The sequence below is a fragment of the Narcine bancroftii genome, chromosome 1 (genome assembly GCF_036971445.1).
Source record: "Narcine bancroftii isolate sNarBan1 chromosome 1, sNarBan1.hap1, whole genome shotgun sequence".
In the NCBI taxonomy this organism is placed as follows: Eukaryota; Metazoa; Chordata; class Chondrichthyes; order Torpediniformes; family Narcinidae; genus Narcine; species Narcine bancroftii.
Genome location: NC_091469.1, coordinates 253766863 through 253782510, shown reverse-complemented (window position 1 = coordinate 253782510; position 15648 = coordinate 253766863). Strand labels below are relative to the sequence as shown.

The 15648-nt window shown below is 38.9% G+C and overlaps 1 protein-coding gene across 6 annotated transcripts in view; it reads right to left on the bottom strand.

Annotated features, from left to right (window-relative positions):
* pdhx (pyruvate dehydrogenase complex component X) overlaps positions 1 to 15648 on the bottom strand; it is a 236418-nt gene that overhangs the window by 40642 nt on the left and 180128 nt on the right. For 5 of the 6 annotated variants that reach the window (XM_069895573.1, XM_069895582.1, XM_069895612.1 and 2 more), the window contains exons 8-9: positions 13174 to 13232; positions 8322 to 8480 (exon numbers count right to left, since the gene is read on the bottom strand). In XM_069895573.1, coding sequence (XP_069751674.1) covers positions 8322 to 8480; positions 13174 to 13232 — 218 coding nt within the window. The remainder of the gene's footprint in view (positions 1 to 8321; positions 8481 to 13173; positions 13233 to 15648) is intronic. The other variant, XM_069895593.1, reaches the window with a different exon arrangement.

Below are 15648 nucleotides of genomic sequence, written 5' to 3'. Positions count from 1 at the left end.
TGAGGACAAAGCAATAACTAACTTCAGGTAATCTTGCTTGGAAGCATTCAGAGGTGAAATTGCAAATGAATTGTTGGCATAATTTAAAAGCTTCAAGACACTAGTGAGGCTGCACCTAGAGCATTGCATGCAGTTCTGCGCTGGCTTTGGAGGTGGTGCAGATGAGGCTGATTCTGGAATTGAAAAGGATGGCTTTATGAAGAGTGATTGAGTAGCCTTAGACCACACTCATTGGAGTTTAGAAGGATAAGGAGGATCTTATGGAAACATAAAAAATTATCAGAGGAAAAGATAAGGTGGAATCAGGAATCGAGGTGAGCCAAGAACTAAGGAGATATAGCCTCAAGATTCAGGGGAGTAGATTTCAGAGATGAGGAGGAACTGTTTCTCCCAGAGAGCAGTAAATCTGTGGAATTCTCTGGCCAAGAAAACAGTAGAGGCTGCCTCATTGAATGTATTTAAGACCAGATGGATAAATGTTCGAAGAATAGGGGAATTAGGGTTATGGTGAATGGGTGGGTAAATGGTGCTGAGTCTACAGCCAGATCAGATGTGATCTTTTTGAATGGCAGAGAACGCTCAATGGCCCACATTCTTCACTGGTAGAAAAATATATCCTAAAAGGAATAGTTTCATCCTCCAGGACAAACCTGGAAATTATCAAGTCACAATCACAGAAGCTGCCAATGCAAGTTTACAATAGTGTTATAGGATCAGTGATAGGATCAATCCTTATTCTATATCCAATACTAGAAGCAGAAGGCGAAACAAAAGCTGCATATTTGGTTAATAAAAATTCAATTCAATTATTACCACTGATTTATTTATAGACTTTAGTTTGGAAGGCTGCAAATCTTCAAACATTTCTATTGAATCTCAAATCTGCTCTTTAACTTTCCTATGTCCCCTTTAAAACCACAAGGGCATCACTGACATCAATATAATTGGCTGTGTGCTCCCTTGGACTCTGCTCAGCACCAAGCTAGCACACATCTGTTCCCATATGGGTATCTGATACTGTGCTCCAAAACTCAGAGTGTTCTTTCAACAGCAAGCTCCCTAATTATAAAAAAAACCCATAGAATTAAAAGCAACCAAGAGGCCATTCCCAATATCCTAGATGTCAAGTCATGAGCCACAAAGGATGAGGGTATCTCTTATGATGTGTTGCTTAAAAAGGTGGAGAAATTGGCAGGGTTTCCAGCATTTATAAGCGAACATACCATCGAGAACATGGGGAGATGTGTTAGGGCCAAAGACCTGTGTCCCTGATCACTTGCTCTTTTTATTTTCTATCAGCATGTGGCTTAGCCTTGAGTGCTTCTGCCTCTCAACTCAGTTTCATTGATATGTGGAGTTTGTAAGTTTTTCTGTGGGTTTCCAGGAGATGGGCTGGTTTCCTCTCACATCCCAAAGATAGGCTGGTAAAGATAAATTACAGCTCTAATCTACCCTTAATTATAGGCTAATGACAAAATATTCAAAGGGGAGATTGTGGGCATGTGAAGGAGAACAAGTTGCTGTGCTACAAGGAATAAGGTAGTTGGGAGGTGGATGGGGGGGGTGGGGGGTGGTGTATGAGACTGATGGGATGACTCTCCAGGGAACCTGGGGATGGATGGTGGAGGGCTGACTGGTCTCCCATGTTGTAATTAGGTCAGGCACCAACAGTGGATTGGTTAAGTTCAGGGATTCAAAAGGGATCAGAATTGATTGAGAGTAGCCAGTTTACTGTGAGACCCGGGACATTCAATGATTTAAAAATATCTGCATTATTTATGATAGATATGGAATTTTTTCATTTGATCCTTTGGTATTTTTATTGGGATATATTAAAAAACTGGGTTTGGAATTAAAATTAGTTATATTTCAGATTGCGTTTATAAGATTAGTATTGGCTGTGACGAGAAAATGTTTAGCTATTACTTGGAACAATGAAACTGAGCTAAGTATTCAAAGATGGCACATGGAAATGAGATCCTGTATTCCGTCGGAAAAGATAACATAATTTAGGTAATAATTTTTTTTTGTTAAGGTGTGGAGCCCCTATATGAAACATATGGGTTTAAATATGTTAGTAGAGTTTTTTTCCCCTACTGTTGGGGCAGCACAAAACATGGCGACTGGTTGATTGTTATATGTGTTTAACTCCATTCTTCCTTCTTTCTTTTGGGGTAGTTATGGGGGGGGGGGGAACTATAGGGTAAAAAATATGTATATTTGTATTTTATATTTGATTGTATGCCTTATTTTGAACAATAAATAAAATATACAAAAAAAGAACTTGATAGATATCAAAAAAATGTATAAAGTGGGCAGCCAGCCACCAGTCAGCATCCACAAACTGAAAACTCAATTGTGTTTAATAAAATATGATTGCATGCTAATCACAGTTTTAATTATATTCTTCTGCTTTCAATTAATGACATGAAATGAGTGGGAGGTTCCAACAACATGGAGCAGGGCCCCAAACCACAAGGCAGCTTGGACCTAGAGGAGCAACAGTAGCATGATCCACAGGAGGTTCTCTGAAGGTTTTTTTTAACAAAAAGCTTCATTTCTTTCCCTGTTAAGGCATGAAATTCTGGGTTGTGGGTCTGGTGGTCCCAGCAAACTGACAGTGAGGGTAGGAGTGAAGGTGGGCTCTGCTAGCAGAGGTCTGAGATAGCAGCTGGGGCCCCACATTGATGGGTTACGCAAGTGGAATCTGTGACATCACGACGCCAATGGATTTATGACCAAATGGAGTGACATAGCCTTTCTGGAAAGGTGGCTAGAAGAACAGAAGAAATTAAGGCAGGAGTAGGCCTCTCGTTATTTTGAATTGACTCTGCCCTTCAACGTGATGTGCCTCAAACAGCATTTCCAGCTCTGCACTCATATCGCACGATTCCTCTAATATTCAGAAATCTATCCATCTCTGCTTTGAATGACTGAACTATTTCAATTCTCCAAGTCAGAGAATTCTGAAGCTTCACCACACTATATCAGGAGAGTTCTCTTCATTTCTGTCCTAACTCTGCACCCGGTTTCATCTTGTATTTGTATGTGTGAGTTCTTAGACTTGGATGAAGGAAAAAGTTCTCTACTTTAAAGTTGTTGTAAACAGTACCATGAAGGATGCCATGAGGCTGCAAGTCTCCATTTCGGATCTGCATACTGTGTCTTGCTCTGTGTGTCAGCCCCTGTTGGCAGCCAAGTATAATCAAACAGTAACTATAATCAAGGCCTTGCTAGTGGCCATGCAAACATGATCACTATCATTACATCTCCCTTTCTTAAAAAAGTAGCTTACTTTTAACTAACATGTTTTCTTTGTATAACTCTGCTATTTTAACTTTAACACCAAGAACTTAAATTTTCATTATCAACATTTTGTTAACATTTTTGAAACTTGTTTTGTGTGTTCCCCTGGAAGGCAGCCTAGACCCTGAAATAGGTCATTATACTCTTTCATGAGTTCATCATAGACTGTCTCTCCTTTGCTTTCCACAACAAGGACTCTTTTTACCAAGTTCAGTTTCTCACAGGCTGTTAAACCTAGTATGGCCTCTACATCCTTTGGTACCACAATGAATGCTAGCATCTGTTCTTTGTCCTTGTGTTTCACTTTGACCATGCATTCTCCTTGCACTAATAATCAGTACCTGAATATCCTGTCACCTTCACTTTTGTTTCATACATCTTTGGTCTGGGTCTAATCTTCTTAAAATCAGTCTCGGATATTACATTAATTTGTCTTCCAGTATCCAATTTAACTGAAATGTATATGTCATTCACTTTTAATCTCAACATCCAGTCTGTTTTCTTCCTTGTTTTCAGTCACAACATCTTCATAGAATTCCTCTATCTCCCTTTCATCTACTGCATGAACTTTGCTTTGTGGCACATGGTTCCTACAGCAACGGGCATAATGATTGCTTTTGTTGCACATATAGCATGTTTTACCATATACTGGACACTTTTTTGGTAAGTGTTGTGTATCACATTGACGACATGGCTTTTGATTGTTCCTTTCATTTTTGTTCGCTGGCCACGCCTCTCTTTACACTTTGGTGCGCATTTTGATAAACGGTTTATGTCTGTTCTTGCTCACTGCATCCACGTTGCAGCTAGTTTCACTTAACAGCTCTTCTGCCTGCAATTTTACAGTTTCTGTAGCCCTATAAAGTGCTATGGCTTTTTCCAGGTCTAGATTTTGCTCTCTTAGCAATCTTTCCCTTAGACTATTATCTGGAATACCACACACAAGTCTGTCCTTTTATCAGCGAGTCAGTCAGTCCACCAAATTTGCACGGTTTGCTTCTGTTTCTCAATTCAGTCACATACTGTTCAATACTTTCTTCTGTTTTCTGCATACATGTGAAAAATCTGTGCCTCTCAAACATCATGTTACATTTAGCTATGCAGTATGCCTCAAACTGTATCATTATTTTTTCCAGTTTCATTTTATCTTCTTCAGCAGCAAATGTGAAGTTATTATACACGTCCAGGGCTTTATCACCCACACATGTAAGAAAACTGATGCTTTCACTATATTACTTTTCTCGTCAGCTCTGACTGCTACTAAATACAATCCAAATTGCTATTTAAATCTTCCAATTTCCAGCCACATTACCTGTCAGCTGAAGTTTCGCTGGTCGTCCATTTTTCTCTTTGTTATTTTTCTCTTCACTGATCAGTTGCTGACTTTAGATTTTTACCTTTTAAGTTATTTCCTTTTAATTTCCTTCATCCCACTTCTGACACCCTGTTTCATCTTGTATTCATACGTTTGAGTTCTTAGACAACACATGGATGAAGGAAAAGGTTCTTTACTTTAAAGTTGTTGTAAACAGCACCACGAGACATGCCATGAGGCTGCAAGCCTCCATTACAGATCCACATACTGTATCGTGCTCTGTGTGTCAGCCCACTGCTGGCAGCCAAGTATAATCAAACAATAACTATAATCAAGGCCTTGCTAATGGCCATGCAAACATGATCACTATCATTACACGCCCCCTCTCCATTTTGATCCTAACTTTCTATCCCCCTTCCACATTTCAAAGTTATAGTCCTAATTTGAATCTGATGCAAGCCCATCTAACTTTGCTTGTCTCTACAGAGGCTGCCTGACATGCTGAGTGTCTCCAGCACTCTTTGTTTTTATCTCTACTGTCTGCAGTTTACTGCCATGTTGATTACAGTCCCTGGAGGCTTGTTTTATAGCCTCCTGCTTCCTTCATTCAATGTGTCTGGAGTTCACCCACCTTAATCGCTTCTGGTACCTTGTCATATTTTGCTGTCTCTCCACCTTCCTCTCCAGCATTACATGTATCCACAATGCTTTCAGCAAACCCCCACCTCCCCGTACATTTTATTCAAGTGTGGCAATCAGCTGATTTGTCTGTAGTAGGGTCAGACTGACCCAGGTGAATAGGGTGGTTTCAAATCCCTCAATTCTGTGAGCTTAGTTAGTGCCTCTTTCACTGCTCTCATTTTAGCTCATTTTTAGAGGTGAGTTTCGTTGACATGATTGGTTTTGCTCTGTGTTTATTTTCCCAGGGAAGAAGTTGAGGAATTATTTGTTGGGAATTTAGCTGAGTCTACAAATCTGTTCTCAACTTTATTTGATTATTTTTCTTTGGTAAATAGCCGAAAATAAGGAGGAAGTGGAATTCAGTGTTATTTTTTAAGCATCTGATTGGTCCGGACCATTCTGAGGTCAGCATAAACTTGTCAACGACACTGAAGACCTACCACAGATTATCTACATCCTTGCCAGTAATATCTTGAGTCTTTCCTGCAGTGAAGTGTCAAAGTCATGCTACAAATCAACTGAGCAAGATGGGTGATGGATAGCACCCTCCGCTTCACATGCTTCACAGGCACGTACTCAGCAAAACAACCAGCAGATTTCAAATAGAAAGTACATCAATCACAGAGGGTTGAGACTGCTATGATTTTGGAGTGCATTACATCTATAGAAAATAGAACCTTCATGTAATTGCATGTTTGTCTTCAAACCCAAATACTCACTTTATCCACAGACTAGATCTCATCTTGCAGAAATGGGACAAATTCAGGCTGAAGCAGTGAGCTTTAGGAAACTTGCAAGAAAACACTAGAGGCCAGAGATAAACAAAATATGAGAAGGTTTGGGCACTGATAATGGGAAGCTAAGAGTAGAGTCAATGAGGTTTTGGGAAGTGGAAGCAAGCAATCTCAATTTAGCCTTGTTTGGGGAAAGTAACCCGCAACCCTAATGCCTTTGGAAAGAATTTTAAACAAGAGCCAAGCAAAAGGGTCCCGATTCAAAATGTTGAATGCCCATCTCTCTGTGATTTGTTGAGTCTCTCCAGCTCAAGATCTAGCATCTACATTTCTTGCATTCCTCTTGCAGTAAAGGCCAATATACTGTTAGTCGCCATAACTGCCTGATGTATGTAAGAGCCTGATAATACAGAATCAGCATTTGGGACTCCAGGCTCATAATATTCTAATCCCATTGAATAACACTGTCCCTTCAATGTCTTGGTGATTCAAGTGCTTGTCTGGATTCTTCAGTATTCTGCCTCGAGCCCCCCTTTGAGAGTATGTTCCAAATTTCAACCACCTGCTGGGTGGAAAAGAAACCTTTGGTCCTTTTGAATTTTCTTATCGAGCTTTGGACATCTTGTTTATGGGGAAAAATGTTTCACTTTCCACTGATTCTGCGCTGCTCATAATTTTGTACAGCTCTTATTGGATACTCCTCAGCTCCTCCGCTGCAAGAAAAACAAAGCCAGCTTGTCCAGCCTCTCCTCATTACTGAACCATTCATCCTAGCTAATATCTTGCTAAATCTCCTCTGTATCATGGCCAGTGCAATCACATCTTTCCTTTCGTGGGGTGACCAGAATTGCATGTAATATTCCAATTGTGACCAAGTTTATTGTTGATAAAGTCATAACACTGGTTGCTGTTGTATTTTATACCTTGGCTAAAGAAGGCAAACATCCCATATGCCTTCTTCACCATATCTGCCTGACTGTCGCATTCAAAGACCCTCTATTTATACACTGAGGGCCCTCTGATCCCGAATACTCCGCAGAAGCCTACCATACATTGTGAGGGTCCTATTCTTATCAGTCCTTCCAAGTCGTCAGTAGATGTCATTTTGCTGCCCCTCCACTCTGTGTCAGGTCATAAGAACACCTACGCCAGGCTGTTGCTCATTGATTACAGCACGGTGTTTAACACCATCGTACCAGTAAAACAGGGACCTTTGACTCTGTTTGCCCCTTTGCAACTGAATCCTCGATTTCCTCATCAGAAGATCCCAATCAGCGTGCATTGGCAACATCACCTCCTCCTCACCGACAATCAACACAGGGTACTTCAAGGCAGAGAGTTTAGTCCACAGCTCTATTTCCAAGCTGAGTTCAGCTCCAATGTAATCTATAAATTTGGAAATGACATTACCATTGTTGGATGAACAATGAAATATCGAATCAGAATATAGTACTGAGATTATCCTATGCTCTGAAAGCTTATTCAAACATCTGCTAACTCACATCGAACCTCACAACCAAGGATCAACAGTAACCCTCCTGGTCATACCATCTTGGCTCTGATGTAGAGGTCCATCAACCCCTCAAAGTGACAGCACAGATGGAGAAGATCCTTAAGAACGTATTTGGAATGCTGACCTTCAACAGCTATGGCATTGAATAAAAGAACTGGGATGTCACAATTCATAGGATTGGTTAGGCCGTAGCTGGCAGATTGAGTTCCATTCCAGTTGCCACAATACAGAAAGGACATGATTACACTGCAGAGGCTGCAGATCAGATTCACCAAGATATCTAAACTCAAGAGGACAGAGGTTTAAGTTGAGAGGTAGAGGTTTTGAGGAATTTTCTCACATAGAAAGTGGATGGAGCCTCAAATAGGGTGCCTGAAGAGGCAGTAAAGGGAAATACTCTCAAGACCTTTAAGAAGCTTTTATCCAAGTTTATGAATCACTGGAGTGCACGGGGCTATGGATCATATGCATATAGAGGGGATTAGTGTTGATAAGTACAACGAGTAGCATGAAAGGCCAAATAGCCCACTTCTGAACTCTAGATTTGCTTGTGTTTACCAGTATTCAGTATGGAACTACTGCTGAGTCCAGCTCAGAAATATGCAGGCTACTGTCTTTTTATGCATACTATTAAGTTATAGTTATTTAACTCACAAAACTGGATGGCATACAATCATTACACTTGAATAGGAATATTGATTTTCCATTAAAAAAGGCAGGTAACTCTGAGCCATACCTGTGGAGGTGGGAGGGTTAATCAAGGTGGTCCTACCTTGATTGTGGTGGATATTTCCTCTATTCCCTTAGAAGCCGCATCCTGGATGATTGGTGTCACAAGGCCATGGTCTGTAGCAACAGCCACTGAGATGTCGATGGAGCTGAGCTGACGAGGTCCCCCACTGCTCCAAGTGGAATTCACATCTGGCATTTGCTTCAAAAGCATTTCATTGAGGGAAAAAAATGGAGGGGTGGAGGAGGCAAAAAGACACAGCTGTCAGAGAGAACTGCTGCACTGACACAGACAAAATGCTTCTGTTAAAAACAGAGGGAATTGTCCTCAATCCATTTCATTGTGGTGATGCCAAGTGCAGATTGTGTGGCCATGAATTTATGTTAATAATCCTCTTTCTTCAATCTGGTATATTTTTGGCTTCCTTTTTGACCACTTAACTGCTGCTGAATCTGCTATCAACCCTCGCCCATCCCTACGGGATTCCTTAAATCTTTCCTACCAAAATCTACATTGCTTATAATTATCATGTGAAACATACGTAATTTTTTCCATTATTAAACAATATTTCACCTCATTATGCCATCTATTAATATCAATCATATTTGTATCTTTCCACGTACTAGCAATACATTTTTTCGCTACGGATAAAGCTAAATATACAAAAGCAGACTGAAACTTATCTAATCCCAAACCTTTCATAGGTTGCAAACTACCCAATAAAAATACTGTTGGATCTAAAATTATTTTTTTTATCTTATAAAGATATTCTAAAAACGATTGAATTTTCTTCCAAAAAGATTGTATATGTAGACATGACCAAACAGCATGAAAAAAAGTTCCAACCATATCACCACATCTAGAACACAAATCTGATTCATTAAAACCATATTTTTTTAATTTTTCAGGTGTCAAATATAATTGATGTTAAAAATTGTAATTAATCATTGCATAACGTGCATTTATCAATCTAGTTACACTATCATAACAGATATCTAACCAATCCTCTTCAGAAAAAATAAAACCAATATCCGCTTCCCATTTAATTTTAGATCTATCCCAACCCTTTTTATCCATACCATCCTGTAATATTTGATACATAAATGAAATATAACCCTTCTCTGGTACCTTCATAAGAGAAGTCTCAATTAATAAGTGGCTGTTATACTCGGTATATTTACATTTCAATTTATATTGATTAGATTTTCATATGTATATTTAACTTTTCTTTTAATATTCTTTCTTTTATCTTTTTTTATGGCTCTCCTTAGGAGAGTTGGCTGAAGGGTTCTTTTCTTTTTTTTTCTATATATATAAAAAAAATGTTCATGTTCATGTTTAATTGCTGCATATGTCATATATTATTTGTTTTTTGAACGAATAAATAAAGTTTAAAAAAAAATCTACATTGCTCTCTTGCAAGAGGCCTGGTTTTTCATGTTACATTTTGTAGTTATATTTTCTTGGTACAGGAATCCTTCAAATGAATATGTTCTGTGGACATTGTGAAGCACAGGTCATCCTTCTGTCAAAGAAAGTGCAATGTTGCACATTTTATTCTGAGATTTTATTTGGAAGAATGCATTCATCGCCATCTCTTTCCTTTTTCATACAATAGCTATTAAATTTCCTTCTAAATAAGTCTGAGCAAACTGAAATGCTGGGCTTTATCTCCCTTTCTAAATTCAATTAATTTTGCTGTTCTCTTATAATTCTCTCTTTATCTTATCAAAGCTCTCATCAATTTTACAATTTTTTTGCAAGTTTACACACAGACTATATTTTATTCCTTTTCAATTTTTTGTTTATCTTTTCATGGCTTTCAAAATCCTCCAATCTTCATGCCATCCATATAGGCTTCAATTTCATTCTAATAACATTCTGATTTCCCTTTGCGAATCCCAGATGGATCCTTCTTCCTTTTATTAAATGTACATTTCTAGAGAAATATTAAATATTCATTTGTAGTGAAATACTTAAAAAATATTCTCACGCCTGTCACTGTTAGTTTAATTCCCCAATCTACCTTAGCAAACTTACTCCTCTTGATGGTGTAACTGTTCTGCTTGAGATTTTAGTTTCTTACTTAAATTTGTTAATCTCAAACAGCATATGAAATTATTGGACATTATAATCACCCTTCCACATTGGATCCATTCATATGGGATAAATAATTAATCGACCCAGTCTTATTATACATGACCAGATATCTCCTGGGTGTGCCCTCAGCACATTGTTCAAATGCATTCCATAAATATCATTATGGCTGATACTTTGGTTCATCTACAAATTATAAATAACATATAACAATTACATTATGGAAACAGGCCATTATGGCCCCTCTGGTCTGCACCAATTTAAGTGAACTCCACTAGTCCCATCTACCTGCTCCCTACATAACCCACCAATCCCCTCACATCCATGTACTCATCCAACCCTCTTAAATGACAAAAATTGACCCTGCTGCAACCACATCTTCCGGAAGGTCAGCCACCACTCCCTGAGTGAAGAAGTTTCCTCTTATGTTATTTCAAAATTTCTGCCCCCAACCCTTAACTTATGACCCCTTGTTCCAATCTCACCTACCATCAAGGGGAAGAGCCTGTTCACATCTACTCTAAATGCCAAATGGATCTTGTTTGACTTTTACCTTTTTTTTAAGACAACACATTAATAGGCCCTTTCGGCCCACAAGCCCTTGTCGCCCAATTACACCCAATTGACCAACACCCTCTACTTCTTTGAACGGTGGGAGGAAACTGAAGACCCCAAGGAAAACCCACACATACACAGGGAGAACATGCAAACTCCTTACAGATAGCGCAGGATTCGAACCCCAGTCCCGATCATTGGCACGGTAACAGTTACACTAACTGAGCTGCATTTTTACTTAATGGACAAAGTTGTAAAATATTCCAGCATTACTCATCAATTTTCCTTATTCTACTTTATTTTCATGTATTCATTTAGTTTTTGCATCTTTTTTGATAAATTTGAATGCAGGGAAATTAATTAACACAAGAAAGTGGTGCTGAGGTATAATATCATCTTGAATGGCAGGTGCATAGGTGATGAATGAGCTTTTCCTGCTTCTAATTTTTATCTTCTTACTTTTATTTGAATAGCTATACCAAAGTGTGGTTATGGTAGTGGTTATGCACTGCACAGTTAAAATCGTGGTGAGCGCAACACTATTACAGCACCAACAATCTGGGTTCGAATTCAGTGCTGTCTATAGAGTTTGTGAATTCTCCCTGTGTCTGCATTGGTTTTCTCCAAGTGCACTGTCTTCCTCCCACATGCCAAAGCTGTATGATTTATTGTAGGTTAATTGGGTGTAATTAGGCGGCACTGATCTCAATAGCCAGATTCCGCAATCTACTACTGTAAATAAAAAAAATAAATTTTTAAAATAAATTTATTTTCAGTCATTTTATCTCATGACATTATGAATCTTTATATAAAATTAAATGTTAACATTTTTAGCATATTTTTTGTTCAAGTATTAAAGTAAAAGAAGGAGGGAAGAAGCAATGGGGTGGAGGTTAGGGATGGCACACAGGGATTCCTGGGGATGAGCTTATTTCAGCAGGTTCTAACCCCTTATTTATTTCTATCACAATGTTTTTAGGTTAGGTTAAAGTTTAGGTGCACCAGCTAGATTACTTCAAGTATCTCTCTTACACTTTAGTGGCTTTTCCCCTCACTCTCATCTTACTCCATTGCTCTGTTCTTACATGATTTTAGCTGCTCCTATTCCTGAATATAAGCTCATAATCATTCTGGATAAATAGGACCAGTTACAAAAAGAGATCTCTGAACACACAGACAAGTTGCCATTGTTATGAACATTGTATTAGCCAAGCATTTACTCTTGACATTGGGTTTTGGCAGATGTTTGTTAATTCTGGTTAAAGAGTCACAAAATAATATATCTATATGGCATATTTACAGGAAAACTGGAAAAGAGTTACTCCGATTTGTAAAATCTAACCTGCACAGAACCATGCACTTTCTTTGGAGACCTGGAATTAGCAACACTAATTATTTCAATAATTCACTTGCACTATCTTTCTGTGGTCAGAGCTATCACTTTTAGTTCCACTGGTTTTAACATACATCCTTTGCAACTTGTTTGAACCTTTGATTGCCACACTGTACCTTTCAGAGCAAATGGAAGTGAAGAAATTCCCAGGGGAAGTGATTATGAGCAGAAACAGGAAGCTTGTGCTGTATGGAGAAAACACTGGAAAAGCACAGCAGGATAGCCAACAGAAGACAGAGGTAAAGTTTCAAAGTCAAGCCCAGAGTTCTTGTAGTTTTGCATCTCATTTCTTCCAGCAGATTCTGGCGACCTTTTGTGCTCTTAGCGTTTCTTCCCTTTACTTCATGTTCGTTTTAGATAGGATTTTATACATTCCTCACAGAGCACTGGTACTTTAAGCTGCCTGGCACACTAAAAAGAGTCACGGTCACAATTTCTCTTCAATCTTGACCTTTGGCTCCTGTCTGCATGGAGTTTGCAGTTTGTCCCAGCATCTGAAAGTGTCCGGGTTGTTTAGTTAATTGGCCACTAAGATATCAGTGAGGGGTTGTTTCTGGGTGGAGTTGATGGGAATGAAGGAAGGACAGGCTACAGTAAAGTCAGGGAATTGGATGGGCCGAAGTGGTCTCTTTCTGCGCTGAAAAGAAATATGGAAAAAGAGGCCTGGTAATGTTATTGTGCTAAAAGTGGCTTAATCAAGCAAGTCTGTAATACTCCAACTCAGATTTCTGGCCTTGAAGGCATCAGTTTATTCTAATCAGGTTCAGGCAAGACTCTGAATGATACCAACGCTTGTGATGTGAAGCGGATCTCCCACACTATACCATTTCCTTTTTAGAGCTCACTTACTTTCAGTGTGATAGCAGCTGCCTTGATAATGAAATCATTCACAGAGACCTTGATGTCATCTAGAAAAAAAAGAGATCAGTGAGAATGGAGGTATTTACTTTGACAGAGATGGGGGTTTTCAATAACGCCATGCTTGAGAGAGGACAGTGGAATGCTAATGCCTGCACAGAACCCTCCTGTGTTTGCTGCAAGTAGTGTCCTGGCAGATGTGGCACTCCTTTAGCTTTCTGTGAATCAAGGACATCACTGTACTAAAGAGTCGATACACTAACACAGCATCAATCTGTGACTAATGTTAAAGCACGTGTTCTTTTCAAATTCTATTTGCGTTGTACAGTATTTATAAAATGCATTTACGAGGAAAATATCTTTAGAGGCTTTTGAACTAATTACAAAACATTCCATAATTTGAATTGCTCTTGGGTGGTCAGGATGTATCAAAAATAACTTCTTTATGTGGTTTGTTAAAGCAAAATACTGTGAATATTGGAAACCTCTGCAGGTCAAGCATCGTCCATGGAGAGCGTTAATGATTCAGGTCACTGACCTTTCATCTGAATTGGGCTGAATTTGAGATAAAAAGGGTTTTAAGATGCAGGGAGAGTGGAGAAGAGAGAAAGAAACAAAGGGAGGGTCGGTGATTAGGCGGAAGGCAGGAGCAATTAAATTAGATGATGCTCTAAGGTTAACATGGGTGGTAATGGGACAAATAATGGGGGTGAAGTGGGCACAGAACAATTGCCTGAAATTACCAAAAGAGCCGCAAATGCTAATTATCAGACATTGTTAACTTAATGGTGAATTCGGAAGGCTGGATGAGTCAGTCAGAAGATGAGGTGCTGTGGCTGAGGTTTAATGGAGCTTTGTTGGAAACGACCAGATCAGAGATCTGAAGTAATAACGAGGACAGGCAAATGTGAGCTCAAGATGACAAATGTAGTTTGAGAGAGCTGTCATTCAGTCGTTGCATGCTTCTTGATGTAATTTGAAAACCCATACTCTTGTATGTATCAGTGTAGGTTGGAATTAGGAACATTTCTACCACAAGTGCTAACACCACAGATTATCTGCACTGATTTACTCTCATACATGGGGCTACATACTCTTTGACTCAATCCATTATCTGCCCCACATGGATTATTCAAATGGTTAAAAAAATCTAAAAAAAATGATGAAAAAACATAATTAAAACTTTAAAGTACAAACAAATATGTAAAAACATTAAAAGTAAGTAAAATAAACAGAGTAGACTATTTATCTTTCTCCACATGCCAGTGGTTCCATTCTAAATACTAGATCCCTGCTCAAGTTTTAGCTCTCCTGGGTGTACAGCTAATGGCAGGATCCAGTCCCTCCCCTCAGCGAGGAACTCTTCCACCATTGGGTTCAATGACAGAGCAGACAGGCATCTGACCTTCAGCTTATCCCTAACTCTCAGCTTCCATGCGGATGTCGGAGAAGCCTGAATGGCTGAACTGAGTGGCCCTGAATGACCAGCAATCTATCAGCTTGATCTACCCACAAATCCTCTACATTTGTCTTCAAAACCCCAAAACCCACTTTATCCCCAGACTAGAATATGGGAAGGTTTGGGCACTGATAATGGGAAGCTAAGAGTAGAGTCAATGAAGTTTGGGGAAGTGCAAGCAACCAATCTGAATTTAGCCTTTAAAGCAGAGCTCAGAGTCAGACCAAACACAACAAATTAAGTCTAGTTTTAAGGAGATCAAACATCTCAATTTCAAATTTAAAGGTTGGTTCAAACAAAACACATTGACCAAGTGCAGTCTAGGCTAAGATGAGCAATCAGCCAGGAAAAGATGTGAAGTCAGGGCCTAAGGAATGGTACATTATAGAAGGTGCATCGAAGAACCCCTATCGTCACACATGATTAAACCTATTTCCCCATTAATTTCTGTAGATGCCAAGATACTACAGAATTTAGCATCCATTAATGACACAGTCTCGCTAGTACTACTTTCATGAAACCTGCAGACGAAGGATTACAGAAAAATACGATGAATTAACTGCTCAGGCCAGATTACAAGGGCTCAGAACTCGGCTTACATGTAGAGATAACTTGGCAGAATTAAATTGCTGAAAAGCCCTGCGAGTCAGGTATAAAACAAGGCACCACATTCAGGAAGACGCAGCAAATTCAATCATTGGGTCAGAAAATAGGTGTATGAAAATGGATCAAATTTACAAATATAAAGCATTTAAGAATATTGCGTTGAAAATGAGGCAGACAAAAAAATACAATAATTTCAATTCTAAACAAATGGAGTATTTGAGGAAATTAGAAAATGAACAATATAATTCCAAACCATAGCTAAGAGTGAGCCCTGCTCTTAGATAAAGTTGAAGATAAAAACGCAGGGATAAATGTGAAAAATGGTGAACACTGCAGTTCTAACAATATACAAAAATAAATGGAAGTTGCATTATTATTTGGTTATATTTTCAAAAAGAAAA